The sequence below is a fragment of the Solanum tuberosum genome, unplaced genomic scaffold, assembly GCF_000226075.1.
Source record: "Solanum tuberosum cultivar DM 1-3 516 R44 unplaced genomic scaffold, SolTub_3.0 scf00404, whole genome shotgun sequence".
NCBI classification, from domain to species: Eukaryota; Viridiplantae; Streptophyta; class Magnoliopsida; order Solanales; family Solanaceae; genus Solanum; species Solanum tuberosum.
The window spans coordinates 1-21,146 of NW_006239353.1; the positions used below are offsets into that span (position 1 = coordinate 1).

General features: G+C 30.7%; 2 protein-coding genes and 1 non-coding gene across 7 annotated transcripts; 2 read left to right on the forward strand and 1 right to left on the reverse strand.

Annotated features, from left to right (window-relative positions):
• Nucleotides 1-8: 8 nt before the first annotated feature.
• On the forward strand, nt 9-8,005 carry LOC102591422 (uncharacterized). 5 transcript variants are annotated; one of them, XR_001471753.1, is made up of 7 exons: nt 9-2,220; nt 2,318-2,441; nt 2,593-2,885; nt 4,201-4,362; nt 5,442-5,482; nt 6,341-6,807; nt 7,801-8,005. XR_001471753.1 is itself a non-coding variant. In XM_015303364.1 (4 exons), exons 1-4 carry the CDS (start codon nt 2,024-2,026, stop codon nt 4,291-4,293), a joined length of 618 nt encoding a protein of 205 aa, XP_015158850.1. In that variant the 5' UTR covers nt 93-2,023; the 3' UTR covers nt 4,294-4,381. The 5 variants fall into 5 exon arrangements, 1 of the variants encoding a protein (XP_015158850.1); XR_001471754.1 differs by lacking the exon at nt 4,201-4,362; XR_001471755.1 differs by lacking the exon at nt 2,593-2,885.
• Nucleotides 8,006-12,816: 4,811 nt separating this feature from the next.
• Nucleotides 12,817-14,822, forward strand: LOC102604693 (40S ribosomal protein S2-3-like). Its single transcript, XM_015303365.1, is given in 3 exon segments — nt 12,817-13,458; nt 13,460-13,618; nt 14,454-14,822. Coding segments are annotated over 3 exon segments (843 nt in total). The 5' UTR covers nt 12,817-12,948; the 3' UTR covers nt 14,628-14,822.
• A 1,946-nt stretch (nt 14,823-16,768) lies between these two features.
• TRNAM-CAU (transfer RNA methionine (anticodon CAU)) lies at nt 16,769-16,853 on the reverse strand. The gene is given in 2 exon segments: nt 16,769-16,804; nt 16,816-16,853. It is a non-coding gene; the product is annotated as a tRNA-Met (tRNA).
• Between the last annotated feature and the right edge of the window lie 4,293 nt (nt 16,854-21,146).

A 21,146-nucleotide genomic window follows, 5' to 3' on the forward strand; every position in this document is an offset into this window, starting at 1 on the left:
TATGGAAATACTAGATTGTGGGGTTTGTTTTGTGCTTCAATTTCGGACTTTCTTCTCTTTTTGAGTTTTGTTTTATTGTTCTTTTAGTTATGCTGAAACCTGAATGGAAGTAAATTGCCACAATTAGGGAAAGCCTTGTGCTTTTTTCGAGTTTCTGTAGTAAATGATGATAAATATATTACTGAAAGTTGATTTTATAACTAGATTGCCCGTTTGTTTTGTCCTTCAAGTTTTGATTTTTCTTCTGTGTTTGAATTTTATTTTCTTGCTCTTTTAGTTCTGAAACCTGAATCAAAGTAAGTAGCCACAATTAGAGAAAGCTTTGTACCTTTTTGGAGTTTTTGTAGATAAATAGTGATAAATATATTTCTGAAAGTAGTTTTTATTGGACTTTAGTGGTTTGCTGTGATAAAAATTGCATCTCTAAGGATTTCGAACAATTAGATCCAAAAGAGGAAAAGAAAAAAAGGGATTTCAACTGTTAGTTATTGTTTTTGTCCTTTTTTCTTTTCTTAATATAAATTGCTAAGCTGTGAGATTTAAATTTCGAGTTCATATGTTTCTTTTTAGAGTACTACGATGAACTTTATAGATTGGATCATCATAACACATACACACTGTGGTGGTTTAAGTAATATTCTTTTACAGTTATTGCTTGGTCATTGTCAATGGGAGGATTTTGGAGAAATAGAAGGAAATGAAATTGAGGCTCGAATGGAAAAAGATGCAGATCTTATTGTAATCCTTGAAAGGAGTATAGGAATATCTACTTATCAAGGTACGAACGCATTAAACTTTTTATCAATGTAATTTGGAAAATAACATAACATTATACAAGCTATTTATTACACAAGGTTGTCATTGTAGATTAAGTTCAATTCAACAATATAATATGAGTCTGAAATTAGGATGAACCTTCGCTCTAATATCACGTGAAAATATGATTCTGGGCCTAACCCATAATATGAGTCTGAAAAAAGGATGAACCTTGGCTCTAATATCACCTGAAAATATGACTCTGGGGCCTAACCCAACCTTAAACGCTAGCTCACAATGGGAATTATCCAAAGAGACTATCACTCAATTTCCCGACCAATGTGAAGCTCTAACCTGTTCTAACGAAGAAAAATGATCAAGAAACCGGCAACATAGATCTCCTAAACTCATCATTGCTAAGGACAAAGCAAACAAATGATTGGAATTTCAGAATGGTAGCTTACAGTAAGAGAAAAGTTCCATTAGGTGTTAGTTTCTCATAAATCCATTCGAGAGCCAATTCTAGCAGTAATAGGAGTTGTTCAACTTCACCTGCATTAATGAAACATCAAGATTCAGAAAGAAGCTCCAATGAATCTCAGAAGGAGTACAGGCTTCTGAAAATTGTCAACCAGGCTTACTTTTATCCGTTCTCTCTAAATGGCTTGAAATTACTCTGTGCATGAGCTCCTCTTTCGTCATTACTGACATTACATCATTATTCTCTAGCTTTAATTTGTATTTAAAGAACCTACCGAATACATTATTTTGTGTAACAATAGGGTAAAAGGAAACAAAATGATGTCTTTAAGTCCCGCGTCAGCAAAAACCTCAACCAACTCATCTGCCCCTCTCATGGTGGTGATAGCTGTAGGGCAACAAGTTATCCCTATGGCAGAAATTTTATCACCAGCTTCTCTAAGACATACTTTGAGCTGATCATTTGAGAGTATGCTTATTAATTTTTGGTGTATAGATTAATTTTACTTAACAAGGTCTTGCTGCTTGAATTAGGTTTTTTGAATTTACTTATGAAAGACGTATGAGTTTTAACTTCAAGTTCTATTGATTTTGACTTAATGATATCTTTATATTTTTAAATATATTTTCGATTATCTTATTCTACTTGTGAGTTTCATTTTTTGGGGGGTATTTGAGTGACCCATAATTTTGTGCATGACTCGGGTTGTCTAGCTTTGGCTAAACCAAAGAAATAACTTAAATTTATTCAAGAGTAATTTGAGACATTTTGTGTATGTGATTACTGATGTATACAATATGTATGTATTATATATGTGATTTTTATTTTTCCGACAGATGGAACTCTTCTATGTTGAGGAAAGGAATGTCAATATCAAATGAGCTGCAAGAGTTTTGTGTGCGTGAATGCTCATGCTGCAAACACAAGAAGTGCACAAAGGATAAAAAGGATTTTGAATACCCAAAATGTAATCGGAAGACAACGTTAGTGCCTCAATACTATCTTTTTCTCTTGTAAATTGTACTTCGTGAAAAATATAGCATATATTATACACAAATATTAAACTTTCCATGGTTTCAGGCGCATCTTTGAAATTGATCTTATTGATGGCATTGCTTCGGCCACAACATCCATTTCTGGTGTATTGGGAGAAAAATTATTCTCCGTGACTGCAGAAAACATATTTGACATAACTTGCATTAAGGTGACCTTTTATTTACATATATCATTAATACTTTGCATGTTTTTTCTGCTAGCTACTTCTACACGTCTATTGTTGCAACACCATCTGTCTTGATCAGAAATAGTTTGGCATATGTGCTTATTTCTACAAATTCTCTAAATGACCTTTTCAGAAGCAATTGTTGCATGTTAACAATGTCCATAAGATGTTGTCGAATAAACTATTTCAAATTCAGCTAAGGAAGTCATCTTTGGGCAGCTCAAATACCACACATACAACTTTGTCAGTTCTTTCCTACGTTCAAAAGGAACAGACTCTTACGCCCAGCACTACTGAGAGGGATTCCAAAAAGATCAAGCCTCTAGGAATCAGTGAGGTGAGAAGCAGGAAACAACTACTGCATCTGGTTTCTCACATGAGAAGCTGAAATTTGAACCATCCACATTAACAAAAAAGGTGTAAAAGGTCAGTGTACACTACCAAATTAAAAAAAGGTTGCATAACGACGATTCCTGACCTTTATTTTAGACAATCCTATTTTTTAAATATCTATATAATATTCTTAATATCACGTTATAATTATATTGACCTCAAACTACATATAAAGACAACCAAATAGATTCATATTGATTGCTATGACATCTGGTATAGGAACACAACAAGTAGCTTTAGTAAACTTATTTGTCTATCCAGCCATTTGAATTTTGTAGTAAATGCTATTGTCTCCTTGCTTTAGAGTGTTTAGAGGTTGAACAAGAGAGATTGGCAAGAAAATTTCATTTTTACAAATTGTTTTGGTGTCTAAAATTCTAAAAAGATTTAGTCTTGATTGGAAATTTATGTTTTTGTTGTTATCTTTTTGTCTGTTAGAACTAATTTCAGCCTTTAAATTGTTCAAGAAGAGTGTTTGGAGGTTGGAAAAGAGAGATTAGCAATATTTAGATCCTTTGAAACTTGCTGCTGAATAAAGTCTTATTCATCTCTCAGGCAACTGAACCTTACTGGTTCAAGAACAATAGTTAGTGAACTCAATAACGATGACGTAACTGAAATAAGAGAAAAAAGGTGTGAGAATAAGACTTCGTACAACAAAATTCCTTTTTCTTTTCAGAAGTTACAACTTGAGAAATACTTAAAATGTCGAGGGCCTCACGAAACTTTCCTATGAATTTTAGGGATAATTTGCAATATATAAGCCACCTCAATATTTTTTATTAAAGAATTGTTAATGTCTAAGCTCTTACTAATGCCTTCCAAGTTTAAATACTCTAAATTTTATCATACTTTCAATCCTTGCTTTTACTTTCTTACACAGTAAAAAACAGAGTGTTGATATTAAAAGAAGAGGCTAGAGGAAGAGAAAAAAGGATTGTAACGTAAGGTGAAGTAACATAGTGTGCCCTTTTAATTAATTCAGGATCAACCTTTTTGAAATGGTTCTTTCAGGTTGTTGATCTCTATTGTATTTTACATATATTCTTCTATTTTACTCATTCATCTTTACTAATAAATTTTCAGTATCATTAGTGCACCAAGGGTGTTTGATAATATACCTATCAATTACTGATGTTTGTTTTACTTTTTTATTTTGACTGGTGTATTAAATGATCACAGTTTGAGATAAAATTAAGGGGAGGGGCAGCTGCTGTAAAAGGCATGTTCCATGTTTTGTTTAAAGTTTAATGTCCTTGCTTCCTAATTTTTATTCTATCTCATAATCCTAATCTAAACAAACATATGATTGTTATTTATGGGTCATATGTCTCTTTTTTTTTTCTAGGTGAAGGAGAAAAGTCGAAAGAGAACAGGACATATAATCGTTATTTATGGAAGTTGGATACAAGATTTGATGTTGGACTTAATTAATGTGTAGAATGGCAGTTAAGATGTTGGTATGCTGCCATCATCAATTGTATTGATTCATCTAGATGATTAGTACAAGGTTACACCATGTACCTTTATATTTTGAGTTAAAATTTATATACCGTTAATAGTAAATAATTTTTGCACTATTTTGTTTGTGTTTCCATCACTATAGAGACTCCTCATCTTTGGATATGTTATGTAGTTTCTGTATAGCTTCCAAGCTGTTGACGTGATAATAGCTTTAATGGTTAATTTTCATGAACTATTTGCACACAATCTCATTAACATACTTTGACAGTTGTGATCACATGAAATTTGTAAGCAATTTGTCCAAGTTTGAATCTTTTAATTTTCATTTTAGTATATATATAAGCGGCTTGACAAGCACCTCTTAGTTGTCTTGCCAGCTTGCCGACCAACGGGCATTTTGGTCATTTCACGTTAAAAATTGCAATAAGTGTTAAACCCTTACAATAGTTGTTGCTCCTCTAACTCTGAACAGAGTTTTATGATATGTATAATGTTTTTGCTAAATTCTGTAAGAACATGAAGTTGGACCACAATCGTTTCTATTTTTCATTACTTCGTTGAGCTTCTTTCTCATCTCAAATGACTGTTGAATTTGTCACCATTCTTTTGTTTTGAGATATCAGATTTTAAGATCGGTGAAGATTTCTCCTTCAAGATTCTACTTTTTTATTCTAGATCAACTGAACAACTAATGTAAAGGTATCAACCGAGGCTTTTAACTGACTAAACATATAAGTTCATTATGTATACTTTTCTCATTTGCTCATAAGTAGGTAATTTGCCTTTACATTAGTTGTTTGGTTTACTTATCAGCCAATTTGCCTTTAGATTAGATGTTTAGTAGCTTTTATGTGTCTTTTACTTTAGGATAGCCCTCATTTTATCTTACGTCTTTAGCTGGTCATTTTTTTACCCTGATTCCTTTATATAATTAAGGTTCACAATGTTGAGTTATCAGTGCAACCCTTTAATTTTATCTTTTGTATAAGATGGTTGAGGTTTCGTCGTTAGGATTTTTGCTTTGTTATGTTGTTTTGTGTATTTACTGATGTTACTGTCATGCTGGCTAGAGAAATTTTGTTTTAAGATTACGCTAATCTCTTTTTAAATTCAAATTACTGACAGGTAATTTCCTGTGAAGATTCTGTTAGTGTATTACGGATAAGGTGAGAATACTAAACAAGCCTGACAGTGGACTAATCTTCGATTTTGAATTTTGTTTTGTATGATTGTCTAACCAATTTGCTAAACTAACCTTGTAATCGTTCAGCCGTAAGATTGAAAAGATGATGCACGTAAAACACTAATTTAATTACTGTTTTGTTGTCATTTCATGTTATCAGAATTCTAAATTTGTAATCGTGTATGGACAGAGGTTTTTTGTTGCGTAAATATATAAGATTATTTTGTATGATTTTTTTCATTTTGTGCTTCGATTTGATTATAATTCAATTCGTGATAATCATAGGTATAAAGTTCATATCCATCAGTCATGGACAAAACAATTTGTTAGGAATTTGCCTTAGATTAGTTGTTTAGTTTACTTTTCTTTTGATTAATGTCTGATGGAAGTTCTTTCATGTGATTTGGAGACTTAATGTGGCTTTATTTAGGATTATCCTCATCTTATCTTTAGTCGGGTTGTGACAGTAGCTTGGTTCCCTTTTATGATTGAGATTTACAAGTGTTAAGTTATATATCAATGCAACAGTTTAACTTTGACGTTTTGTATAGGATAGTTGAGGTTTGGATAAACTTAGGTTCGATTGGGATTCGGGCAAGAGGAGTGGACGTTAATCTTCTCTGGTCTCTTTGTTTTGACTCGAGTTTGAAGTCTGTTGTAACCTGTTAAATCCAATTCTGTTTTTCTTGATGTACTTTGTTACTGCTCTTCCTTTTTTAAAAAAATAAAATAAAAAGATTGTTTATGTTTTGGTCGAATTCATTAGGAATTTGTTTAATTGCTAGACATGAGTGACTTTATGGATTCCACTGGTGACGTTTGATTTTCTTGCTATAAACAGGCGGCACAATGGATATTTTATCTTTCCGTTTCTTCTCTTCTTCTGACAGTTGTTGCTCCGTGTATTAGTTATGGTTTCAGGTAAATGAATTGTGGCAGGCATTTGCTAATTCAGTTTTCTCTTAGACTATTTAAAAAAAAGTAAATTTGGAATTAAAGAAAGCATCTCTCTGTTTTGTTATATTACTATCGATTACATATGTATTAATAAGCTTGCTGCCGCACCTTCTTTCTTGGCTTGGTTTGGATGGATGCAAAACTCCATATTGAAATAAATATTGTGAGATCTTAACATCTCTGGCTTCCACCTTCTGCAATTCAATCAAGATGTGATCAGACCAATCACTACTTACCATCGCACATCCTCTGTTGAAAATTGAAATTTTAAAATCAAAGGACAAACAAGTTCCCAGTTTGTTCATCCAAAAGTACATGATGAAGACTTTCAATCTTTCTTACGAAAATGAGGTAATTAACTTTTTGTATTTTTGGCAATTTAACAATCAATAAATATGCTTGACATTTATTTACAATCCTACCTATTGTGATTTAAGTGCTTGAAAAATTATGTAGGAGCATGAATTCCTGTAGTTTATTATTCTGTTGGATGTAGTGTGGTCAATATTATGAGTGCAACGGCAAAAATAGTTCACATCTCGAATTGAAACAATGCCAAAAATAGTTCAGATCTCCAGTTGGAATGAATTACTGATGTAAAAAGTTGCTTGCGAAGCAGGTTGCCGTCGCAACATCTTGCTTCAAAGCACTGGAAACTCCTTAAGCAAAATTATACGTATTGGGTTATCTGATCAATTTTTAGTAATTCTTCGTTTATTAAAACATATGCAATTCACGCTCTCTGTTTCAATGGTGTTTGGATTTGATAACTTTTTCAGAAATCAAAATTCTTCCCCAATTGCCACAAACTGATGCTATTGATCCTTTTCGATATGACATGTAGCAATGTTTTTCTAAATTCTGTAAGAACATGAAGTTGGATCACGATCGTTTTTATTTTTCTTTACTTCGTTAACCTTCTTCCTCATCTCAAATGCGTGCTGGGTCTGTTACCATGGTTTTGTTTCGAGATATCAGATTTTAAAATCAGTGAAGATTTCTCCTTCAAGATTCTACATTTTTACTGGATCAACTAAACAAACATGGCATTCAATATGGAAGTTATAAGTTAGTCTTGTAGGCTATATTGTTGTCCGAAGTCCAGATATATACCAGTACAAAATATAGACACATTCTTCAAATTTTTATTAATGTTCTAATTTTTGTATAATATTAGCCTGAAATATTCTAAAATGGAGCTATATGCTAAGTCGGGATTCATATGACTGACCCCAACTTGAGTTTGGGATTGAAACATAGTTATTCTTATTATGTGCATTTCGAGTTCTATGGTATTACCTAATGAAATTTATTCATCGCGTGATTGACTTCATCCTCTATCAGCTGGCAGAAATTGTCAACCAAGGAAAATTGGTCTCAGAAACTCGATTCATGTCATATGGAGATAGACGAGCAAGGACTGAGGCTGGAGTTACTTCAGCGCTGCTTGAATCGACCCTTCTAGGTGGGCATCGAAAATCTTGGAATGCTTGAGAGTAGACAAAGCATCATTCCTTCGACGTGCAGGTAATGTAGAGAATAAGAGAAATACGACTAAACTTATACCATTATAACAGTCCGTTCACTTCTACCTCACTTGGAGTTAACTATAACAAAAATTTACCCAAAATATATCATCATATATGCACATTGTAGTACACCTTATGCCTTCCAAACCAAACTATTTTTTGCTTCATCTTTTGATTTCAGGTACTTTAACTCTGTGGATAACACTCTGAGAACATGCCATAGCTGTGATGAAGACGATTACACAACATTTCATTGTACTTCAACTAAACGTAATTAGTGAAGAAAATGCACCCAACCCCATCTACGAATCAACCTAAGAATAACATATTGTATCTCCTTTTACAAATTTACGATAATACTTTGCTCATGTTGGGCCCGGGCATCGCCCGGGCTTATCTCACTAGTTATACTAAAAGTGGGAAGAATGTTAGGTAAAAGTTAGATTACCATTTTGTTCCTATATCAAATACAAATACTATGAAGCATCTAATAAATTGTTAATTAAATAGTAAATTTAATTACTACAAGGGAGAGTTACACATTAAGCCAACATCAAATTTATCAATTTTTTTCGGTTACAATTTAGTCATGTTGTATGGTTATAACTTATAAGTAATTATTATTATTATTAAGAAGACAAAAAGACTCCTAATTAAGTAGGAAACTGATGGACATTTTTTTTTTTTCTTTTCATCTCCCCTCACATAAGGTTTTCCTATTTAAAGTCACCTAGAAAGGGAAATGAATTGCAAATCTCATATCTGATCTTCTTACTAAAGTATGTTAATGTCAATTCTCTCTTATAAATTAAGAGTCATTTTCTCATCTTTGGTATACCATCTCTTTCTTCTTTTTTGATTTAATTTTTGGTCATAGTCATAGACCGCAGAAGAAAAGTTGTTATCAATTTTTGTAGAATTGTTAAGGGCAATAACATTATTTTAGTATTTGGATCGAAGACGTTATAATTGATTGAGTGATTAATTGTTAAGAATGTTTGGAAGAAAATAATTCTTTTTTTTTTATCATGTTGTATGAATTACAACAAAATAATGAATTATTTGTACTTTTAAAAAAAAATGTAAAGTGCTTATAGTGATATGACCATTTGTAAGTGATTTTTGTTTTAGTTTTAAATGTTCTTTTATAATGTATTATTTTCTTTTCCTTTTTAGTTAAATATGTTCTCTGCTTATATAAAGAAATTTGTGTCTAGATTACAATTAAATAGATATTATTTATTTAGACTTTATATAATTATTGGCATGGAACATGTACAATATTATAGTTCTTATTTCCAAATGAAATTAAAAATTATCTTAATGAAAGATTAGATATTTCATTATATGCATATCATTTGTGTTTTACATGGATAATATGAAATATTTAGCAAATATGTTAAATGACTATACATGCATTTTTAATCAGTTCATTATCTCATGAATCAATATATTGCCTCTTTAATTAATAATAAAGAGATCTAAAAGTATAAAGTTCATTATCAATGATCCATATAAAATTAGATAACTATTTTAATTTTCAAACAAACACTCTTACTCTAACAATTATATGTGTAACACTAACTGGTAAATATTCTTCCTATATCCACCATCATTTATACTTTTTAGTGCAACATAAATCCTATAAATACTTAACATTTACAAGTCAAACATTATAATAAGATGTCTAAGGACTTATGTGGAGCATGATTGTCAAATGCTATAAGTTTATAGTAATGGTACACTTGACTACACGCGCGACACGCATACCCAAAAACTAGTCTATATATAAGTGGATCTCCTTAAGGATCAATAATATCTAGTAATTTTACTTTATTTTCTCAAAACAACTCAACCATGGGGGATCTATATATGGCCTATGCTTACACATTTATTTGCAGCCTTCTGAGGGCACTCATTGGTGAGGTTTTAATTACTAGTGGGGGCGGAGTCAATTTTTAAAGTTCATAAAATTAGGATTTTCATCCTTTTAAATTGTTGAATTGATCGAAATTGATAATTAATATATATCAAATGAATTTCTTAAGACAAATATAGAATTTCAATCAAAATTACTGAGTTCAGTTGAATCCATATTTTGTCAATAGCAACAGAGAACTTTGTCAACCAAATGTGGATGACAAATGTGCTAGACCCACTAGCCCCCAATCTTGTTCCAAGTTTTCTTCAAACCATTCAAACACTGTGGAACCTACGACATCACCTAGCTCCATATCCAAACATGCACAAGTTAGTGCAAACTCCATTCTTCACTCCTCTGGAGTTGATCAATGCCAATCCACTCCTCTTTTCTTGGCAACCCTTGCATGTCCAGCAGTGTTTGTCCCTACGATGACACAAAGCATGGCCCCAATGAACTTTCCCCCTTCCCACAACTATGGACCTTCAAGACTCAGGAAAAACTCGGGCCTCGTTCACTGAAATATTAAGTCTCAGAAACTCAACCCTTATGGATAGTTTAGAGATTCAAACTGTAATTGTATCTCATCAAAGTAACAAGCAAATTCACAAACTAATTAGTATATCATTTCAAATGAACCAAATATGATAAGAGTTGCTCGGAAACTAAGAAGCCTTAGTTCCGACTCAAAGATTGTAAACCAAATATATGTCAATAAATGTACATTATATTACATGAAAAAAAGGTCATTTTAGGACCATGGCATATAATGACTTTTTATATTTGTTGAGTTATAATCGTGACACCTTAGGGTTTTTAACCGATTCACTCACATTCTTGATGTCGATATATGTTTTAAAGGATATTCAATTATAAAATAAGAACAAAAAAATTTGAATACCTAATTTTAAGGATAAACAATGTGAAATATGCCGTTAGGTTTCTAGGATATCTGTGAAAATTAATTTATATAATTGGAGTACAATTCTTCCTATTTTAATGGGGTGGAAAACAATTATATTCTTAGAATACTACTCAAATTAGTAAAAAGCATACTTAATTATTGCTTCTGTATTTTGTGGCAATTACTGGTGCACTTAGGCCATATAGGTGTTATCACGGTCATTATATTTAAGTATGAATATTTTATTCAAACAAATAACTTAATTTTAGAATGTATATTATTTTTAGTACAACAAATTAAATCGTCAATAAAAAATAATACCAACATAATTTGTATTCAAATCAAACGATACTCTAGTAGACGAGTTAAATTAGGAAAAAGGATACTTATTCCTCAAAATGTCTGGTTTTTAATTATGAAAAATTGTGCATAATGACAAACTATTAATTGAAAATAAATAATATAGCTACTGTTTCATTTATTTCCTTTGAGTAGCTATAGTTTGGCATTTCTTGCTACTGACGGGTCCCACAAATTAAAAAAAACGGAAGTCGTTTCCTTTATACAATTCACTTCATCTCTTTCCACTCTCCCATACCCTTCAATTTCTCCTAAATTCTCTCCACAAAATTAGTTTAAATTTCAAATCTTCACTACTATGCGATTTCAAAAAATTTAGGTACCACCAAAACCTCTAAATCGACTTTTTTTCCAATTTTTTCCTTATTTCTTTAACTTTCATATGAAATCATAATCCATACATATTTTTCACTTATACAATGGATGAACATTTTCCTTGGGTCTAACTCAGAGGAGAGGTTGCAGGTTCAATAGCCAAATTCAAAGAAATTAAAGACACAGATCCAAATTTAAGAATGACCGAATCAGAATGGGTGAAATTAGTGCAAAATCGAAGAAATTGTTGAAGGAGGTGACAAAGATCAGTACGATGCTAGTTCAAGTAAGAAGAGGAAAGGAAAAAACAATTGTATATTAGCCATTAGGTTAATATACAGACTTATTGTATAAAGCAATTATATATTAGAATTGTTTCTTGCTCATTGGAGCAAGATGAACATGAAGAAGTTCGGGTATTTGTATAATCATTAATTTGTATGTGTTACAATTGTATATTAGTCTCTGTAAATTTTTGCCCTATATCTGTTTGTTTATACAAACTTATTGTATAAATAGCGATAGTTATTATAACAATTTTACCATATATACAATATTAACAATTATACAATTGAAATGTTTTGTATAATATATAATATCCACATAAAACATGTTTATGTTATATTCAGATAAAATTAATGTTATACAGAATGACTATATGTACTTTTTATATGTTTATTTATACATATCTGTATTTTTTTAGCCATTAGGTTTAATATACAAACTTTCTCCATTAATAAAAGTACAATAATCTCACTATATATACAATATAAATGATTATACAATTGAAATGTGTTGTATAATGTATAATCTTATTTATAAAACTTGTATAGGATAAATTGAATTAAATATTATTTTATACAATTCGCTAACTGTATTTGTGTCATATTTATACACAGTAAGTCATAGTTATGTATATATGTATATTTGAGTAAAACTGTATATGTATTATTTTTTAGGGTGTTAAATTTCTAGGCAAACGTGTACTCAGTTACAATGGAGTCACTACTGATGAAGAAGTCATAGAAGGAAAGAGATCTTTTTGCGTGAGTTTAGCGATTGTCTTCCTTTTTTATAACAGAATTTACAGCCTTTTATTAATTTTATTTAGAAAATAAAATTGTATATAGCTTCGAATGAATCCTGAAATATACAGATTAATAGTTCCATAGCAAACATAAAATTTGCAATGAAGCGTAATTATGCAAACTATAGCTATAAGATTTTTATGTTTGCTATATGTGAAAGTTGCTCTTTTAATTATTTGATTACTTTATGCTAAAAATTGCAAACTATTATGGGCTTGTAGCATTATGGGCCAAACTTGCAGTTCCATATGGACTTGATTTCCCTCAAGCCCATTTTATGAAACCCTAGCTCCCTTATAAACCTAACAATCCGTTTTCTTCATCTTCTCACACACTCTCTCTAAACCCTAGCTGTAAACCTAATACCTTACAATCATGGCGGAGAGAGGAGGAGGGGAGAGAGGAGGATTCGGTCGTGGGTTTGGAGGACGTGGTGGTAGAGGTGGAGACCGCGGTGGAAGAGGCCGTGGCGGCCGTCGTCCACGCCGTGAAACAGAGGAGGAGAAATGGGTTCCGGTGACAAAGCTAGGAAGGCTCGTGAAAGATGGAAAAATCAAGTCACTTGAGCAAATCTACCTTCACTCACTCCCAATCAAGGAGTTTCAAATCATTGATACTCTTATCGGACCATCTCTCAAGGATGAGGTGATGAAAATCATGCCGGTTCAGAAGCAGACCCGTGCCGGACAGAGAACCAGGTTTAAGGCGTTTGTTGTCGTCGGTGACGGTAATGGTCATGTTGGTTTGGGTGTTAAGTGCTCGAAGGAAGTAGCTACTGCTATTCGTGGAGGAATTATATTGGCTAAGCTATCAGTGATTCCAGTGAGGAGAGGTTACTGGGGTAACAAGATTGGGAAGCCACACACTGTGCCTTGCAAGGTTACAGGGGAAATGTGGGTCTGTTACTGTGAGGATGGTGCCTGCTCCTCGTGGTGCTGGTATTGTTGCTGCTCGTGTCCCCAAGAAGGTCCTTCAGTTTGCTGGTATTGAAGATGTCTTCACATCTTCTCGTGGATCCACCAAAACCCTTGGAAACTTCGTTAAGGTTTGATCTTTTAACAGATCTTGCAAATATCATTATTGTTAATTGTGTGATGATTCTTTTGCATGTATGTTCTAGTACTATAGCTTAAGAATTGATGCGTATAACATTATAATTGAACAAAAAAGTTAATTTGACTATACATTTTGTTTAAAATAGCCAAGATTAAATATAACTTTTTTGAAAATAGCCATGAATTTTTATGTTAATAAAAAAATGGTCTTTCCTACAAGAAAGTTATATCTATATCAATATTTGGCTACAAAGTTCCCAAATATTAGAAAAAATTGCAGTGGAACTTGGTAGATTATTACAGAGATAGTGACAATTGCTAGCCTTATAGTTCCAAATCTTGTCATTGTCCAGTGCACAATTGTTTAGTCTAGTTCCGAAAGTATTGATGTATTAAGAGTATTGGTTAAATTGGGACAGTGTGTTGTGATTAAATACAGTGTTGAAATTGGGACAGTGTGTGTTGTGATCAAATACAGTGTTGAGCAAGTCAAATTGTGGGATACGAGCTGTACCATTATCAATTCTTACCATTTCCTGCAATACTTGTGCTGCAATGTGGGATAAGTGCTTTGTTCTTAAAAAGTTATAAAATGACTCTTATGTAGAGGGTGTTTGGATTGGCTTATCGTCGATCTGAACACCATCTTAGACCAGTATAACTCAACTTTTTGCTGTAACCAGCTACTATTTTTATCCAAAACAGGGGTGACCATGCCTGTATATCATAAAACGTATTAGATTTCTTTGTTGCTCATTTACAATATATTTGCTGTTTGTGTAGTGGATGTGTTTGAGTCTGATGCCACTCATATTATGTATGTAGGCGACATTTGATTGTTTAATGAAGACCTACGGGTTCCTGACCCCAGATTTCTGGAAAGAGACTCGCTTCACCAAATCTCCATTCCAAGAGTACTTTGATATCCTGGCAAAACCTGCCAATAAGGTGATTGTCTACGCCACCGAAGAGGCAGCACCTGAGAGGGTTGAGGCTTGATTCATTAGATGTTATGTGCTCTGTTGTTTTGTTCTAGTAGTTTTCTTTATTATGAAATGTTAGTATTCTAAATTTTGACTCTTGTTCTTGAGGGATATTTTTCGCAGACTTTCAAAAGATAATGTTCCTTGTTTTGGTTTGTTTTCAACAATATATATGAAGTTTCTTAATTGATCTCATCTTTTTACTGGATTAGTTCTCTTATCAGCTGACATGATAGCATGTTTCATTTTACCAGAAGTATGATTATTGTGTGGTTTGTTAAATTCTACTTGAAGAAATTTGGAAACTCAATTCACTTTTTTATTTGTAGTTGAGAATTGGTTATACTGTTTTGCACTATTGCTAAAGATTTTGGATCTTGATGTCCTATCATAATTCCATTGCTTATTTGTAATTGTAGCAATGTGATTCATAAAAATAAATTCTGTTGTACTAGCTTCTTTTTTACAATTGAAATTTCTGATGTGATTAATACTCTTGTAATTAAGCTAAGTCATGTTTAAATCTTGTCAGGTTAAGTGTCATATTTGTACTTCTATATTGAAAAAGGCTTAATATTATCTTTGTATTATTGGCTCTATTTATTCATGGAATATTTTTTATTTCATTTTCTATTTTATATAGGTTTACTCCTTCCAAGAATTTAATACTCCCTCCGTTTCAAAAAGAGTGATTTGGTACGGAGTTTTAGAAAAAGAGGTCATTCTTTTTGAAATAAAGGGAGTACTTCCCTTCACTCCATAGGCCTTTTCTGAAAGGATAAAAGCCTTCTATTTATGTCAAATGACCTTCTATAAAATCCTTTTTGATTTTTTTATGTATTGATTTAGTGTCAGTTGGGACATCTATTGTAATTATTTAAGGGCATCAATGTAGAGGTATCTATTTATAATTAATTTATATTTATGAGACGTTGGATTAGTTCCCTTAATATTTTTAAGAGAAAATTGTATATAATAGCAAACTATTAATTCAAATTAAATGTTATAAATATAGTTTGATTTAATTGTACCTCATAGCAAATTGTTGTTATTTCACTTCTCTCCTGGTGAATCTCGCTCGCCACTCTCATTCTCTCCCTCACCTCTCTCGTTTTTTATACAAACGCAAGTGTATAAAGTGCATTTGTGTTTGTATAAAGCGAGAGAAAATTGTATATATACATATATTTTCGTTCCCTTCTCCCAGATCTCACTCCGCCTTCTCCCAGATCTCGCTCTGCACTCTCCCAGATCTCGCCTCTCTCACTTTATACAAAAAACGCAAATTGTATAAAATGCGTTTGTGTTTGTATAAAGTGAGAGAAAATTGTATATATACATATATTTTCGTTTCTCTCTCTCCCCCTCCCAGATCTCGCTCGCCACTCTCCCAGATCTCGCTCTCTCACTCGCCTCTCTCACTTTATACAAAAACGCAAATGTATAAAATGCGTTAAAATTGTATATATACATATATTTTCGTTCCCAGATCTCACTCGCTCACTCGTCTCTCTCACTTTATACAATTGATCTTTTTGTATATGTATACCAAAACAGATTATACAACTGTTTTTTTGTATATGTATAGTGAATTATACATATATATGTTTGCTATGGAGCGCAATTATGCAAATTTTGCTATAGCATACAAATATGAATTTTGTGTTTGCTATATTTGAAATTTGCTCTTTTTTTAAACATGTTTTCAATCTATTTTAATTTACTCAAGTTATTCATTCGTTATCTAATCTAAGGTCTCATTTTTTTCTTTCAGTTACACTAATTTATTTTTAAAAATATGGAAGAGTTGTCTCACGAGTCACGTATATATTATTTTTAAATTTTCATTAAAAAAATTTTTGAAGTAATTTACTCACCACTTGTCTGGTCTAACTTTGATCTTCTTATTGATTGATTTTCTTCTTTAGATTTATAAACTAAAAACATGTCAAAGGCTTCATCTTTAATTCTTAACAAATATATTTTTGTATATTCAAAAACAAAATCATCTATAAAAGTGTGACGATGCTTATACACTCGATATATAATAGTGTATAAGAGGTGCTTATAACATTTTTATTCTATAATACAAATTTATATAAAATTGTGTTCCGTCAGTAATTTTTCCTTATAAAAATGCAAAATGAAAAAGCTTTTTGGGGTGAGAGAGGCTCGAACTCTCGACCTCAGGATTACTCAGAAGCTATGAGACCTACGCGCTAGCCAACTGCGCCACCACCCCTTTATGCTAATAAACTGAAGGCTTAAATCATCTACTGCCCCTTGAAGTTGTCCATATATTTCACTTACACCCCTTAACTAGGGCTAGTACCTATTTAACACCTAAATTGTTCAAAATGTATACCTATTAAACACAAAATGCTGATATGGCAGAAAAAGTGTTTTTCACTTTCCTTTGGAGCGTGAAGATTTCTAAAATCGTATTTTTTTATTTTTTTTTCAAGAAAACTTCACTTTTTCTTCTTCCATTGATTCTTATCATCGTAAATGACTTGAACGATTTAAAAAAAATATTTTTTAAACCAATAATTTTTTTAATCGCAAAAAGAAAAATCCCCCCACCCCCGCTTTCGGTCGTCTTCTTCACCTCAAAGACAACTGTATTGGATCTTCAAAAACGAAAGAAGAAAGAAGATTTTTGGACATTGGAGTAAAAAATTTAGCCGATAGCTCCATTTCCGGCCATCTTCAAACAAACATCACCACTCAAAATTAAAATGTAAACCCATTTAACTTATAAAAATAATATCAAAGAATTCGATAAAATTAATTTGAGTCCTCTTGATTTCTCTTTTGCAATCGATTTTGAAATAATTATCCGTCAACAAACTCCGTTTCTTCATCACTCTTGTATGTGTCTCTCTCTATATATTTCTCTTACGTATTAGGTATGAATTTTTTTTTAAAAAATAACTGAATCGGTAAATAATTTGATAAGATATTGAGTTTCATTATGGTTTAGAAATGAAATGTTGCAGGGATTAGGGAAGAAGATGAAGAAGAAAGGCCGGGTAGCGTTGGGGTGGGGTAGCATGGGTTGGGTAGTATGTGTTTTTATTTTCAATATTTTTATATATAAGAAAAAAAAGATTGAAAATGTATTTGAAATAAATTTTATTTTTTAAAGTTTAAAAATTATTTTTTATAATTTTTGGGGCCCACTTGCCACATGTCGCCTTTTCATTAAGCATTTTGCAATGTCATCGAGAGTGTGTCACACACACTTTACATTTTTTGCTGATTACCGAAAAGTGTCTAATAGGAATAAAGTTTAAATAGATAAAAGTGTTCAATAGGTACTAGCCTCAGTTGAGATGTCTAAGTGAATTATGCGGACAACTTTAAGGCGTCACAGATGACTTAAGCCTAAATTGAAATTTCGTTACTCTAGCAGTGACTTATATGTTTATGCTGACATTCTACATCCTTTAGTATTTCAATTTTTTTAAAAAAAGTTAATTGAAAAGAACGTAATACTCCAAGCATATTCTTATTTAGTTTCCTTTTAAATAGTTTTTGAATGTAAGGTGTATAAACTGAACTATATCAAATGTGTAGTTAGATATAATTTTATCAAATACTTCCAAATAGATGAAAGAGAAATTTGGATTCCTCTTTCAAACTGAAAGATTTACATATTTTAGGAAATGATTTTAGCTGAATTACCATATTTGAAAAGATTAATGAGAGATTTAAATATTTTAGAGTGCGATTTTAGCTCAATTGCCATATTTGAAAAGATTATGTCACATGATTTACTCAAATTAGTTATTTTGTTTTTATAGTTTCTAGTCATATTTGTTGAAAATATGATTAATACATTATAGGAAAAATTGTATGAAATAGCAAATTATTAATTCAAATTAAATGTTATAGTCATAGTTTATTTATTTGTAATTCGCAGCAAACATCCCATTTTTTTGTCATCTGGTTCGATATACAATTAGCCATTTTTGGTATACAATTATCCATTCGGTATACAAATGTATAAAATGTGTTTGTGTTTGTATAAAGTAAGAAAAAAGTGTACATACAAATTTTTCGATTATATAGAAATGTGAAGCCCTGGACGACCAAGGGCAGTTTTGTCAATTTAATAAAATTTCAAGCTTAATGTAAGTGTACATTGTGCATTGAGAGTATTGAACATTCCAAAAAACCAGCCAAAATTTATGTAATTTCCAATGTATCCACCATTAAGTTGTGGATTCTAATTGTCACATGTGTACCAACACAGTGGGAGGAGTAAAAGAAATCAATGCAAAGTTAAAACATGGACCCCATTTTTTGATTCACCTCAAAAGTCTATACATTCACGACCACACATTTAAAAAAAAAAAAAAAAATTCTCAATTTGATTTTGTATATACGTATTAGAGTGTTATTAATTTGAATTCTTATTTATTTTTGAATGTACTTATCACTTTTAATGAGACTTTTTTCATATTCAAAATTTAAATTCGAGGCCTTTTAATCATTTTCTTTCTTAATGTGGTTCGGTCATGAAAATATAGTTTTTATTTATTAAAAAATATATACTTAAAGTCGTGTTTGGTCAAATTTTATATAAAAAATATAAATATATTTTTTTAAAAGGCATAATACATAAATGTGTCATTTAACTTGGTTTCATTTGACATCAATGCCCTCCAATCTTGGATGTGCATAGTAGACGCATAAATTTGTATAGAATTGAACAAGTAGACACATGTGTCCTACTTGACGTCCTACGCGGCGATATAATTCATGTCCTATGCGACATTCTATGTGGTGTCCTACGTGAATTATGTCTCGTAGGACACGTGTGTCTACTTGTTTAACTTTATATAAGTTTAAATGCTAACATGTGCACACTCGAAGTTAAATGTCATAGATGTTAAGTGAGGTCAAGTTAAATTATATATCATATCTTTTTAAATATGGTCTACATTCCTCATTTTCTAAAAATTACTTGATTAATTTTCCTGAGACATACAACTAAATTGCACTAAAAGAGTAATATATCAAAATAAATAATCGTATAATGTCATAGATTATTTCTCATATAAGAACTACTATACACTATTACAAAAAACAAATCCAATTTATTTTTTTAAAAAATTAAGTTGAATTTGTGTTAAGTTATTGATTTTGCAAATAATATTTGATTATTTGAATATGTTTTTCTAAAATAAAATAAAATATGAAATATAATTAAAATGGAGCCATTTTTATAAAAAATAATAATTTAGGATAAAATTTGATTAAAAAAATATAGTTAAAATATTAAAAAAGTTTTGAATGTTTTTCAAATTTCATATACAATTTTAAGGTATGTTTGTAATTTTTATAATTCGACGTTGATTTTCAAATAAATAAAGTGAAATAAAAAGATTATCTATTTCTTTGTGTTCATTTATTTTTCATATTTATAAAAAATAAATAATCAAATATAATATTTATTATTTTAAGAAATAAGATACAATTTAATTTTCTTTTTCATGGTTATACTACTTTAAATGTGAAAAGTGATAATGTGGTTAAGAAAAAGTAGAACACAAATGAGTAAATAAGATTAATTCACTCAAATTGTTTGTTGAATTATTATCATTAGATGAGTAAAAAAACTATTAAATTTAAATTAACTTTTTAAATCGAATGTGTATGTTTGGCATTTTGTTAAAATAACCATTGGATCATATGATATTGTAGTGTTAATTAAAACAATTTAAATAAGTTATATTATTTGATAAAAATAATAATATTTTATTATAAAGTGTGTATTTTATTATCATTTTACTATCGTTTTTATTAGAAAAAATATTGATGACAATTTTTCTTTTCAAAAAACTAATTAAATACTTATAATACATTGGAACCGCTGATATATTTATCATTGTAAATTGTAATATTGGGCCCGTTAACAATCCTTTTCATATCTAGTACAAATACTTATATTTTTGTGCTATACACTTATAATTATACAAAATAAATCTTATTATACAAATTACAATGTATAAATGAATTTATACAAAACTAAACAATTTGTATAAAATTGGATGTATCTAGCGAATTATACAAATCAAAAGCTCTATAGCAAACATAATATTTGTTATGAAGCGCAATTATGCAAAATATAGCTATAACATACAGTTATAATATTATGTTTGATATATGTGAAAGTTTGTATATCAAACACAAATTATTGCTAGAGATTGTAAATAGAAAATTTGTAGCTAATGAGGTCTAATAATGGTCAAACGTGAGTTGTTTTTGAAAATTCCTCTATAAGTAATACTACAAGGACAAGTTGCATATTTGGCCCATTGGCCAAAATATTTATTTTTCTAGTTAAATATATAAATTTTTATTTTTATTTTAATCAGAAGTGTATATTTTATGTATATCACATTAGAATATGAATAAGAAAAATTTGAAAATGTCAATATTTTGACATTTAATAAGACCGCTTAGCCACTCTTTCAATATTTATTAAAAATGTCATATATATATATATATATATATATATTTATAT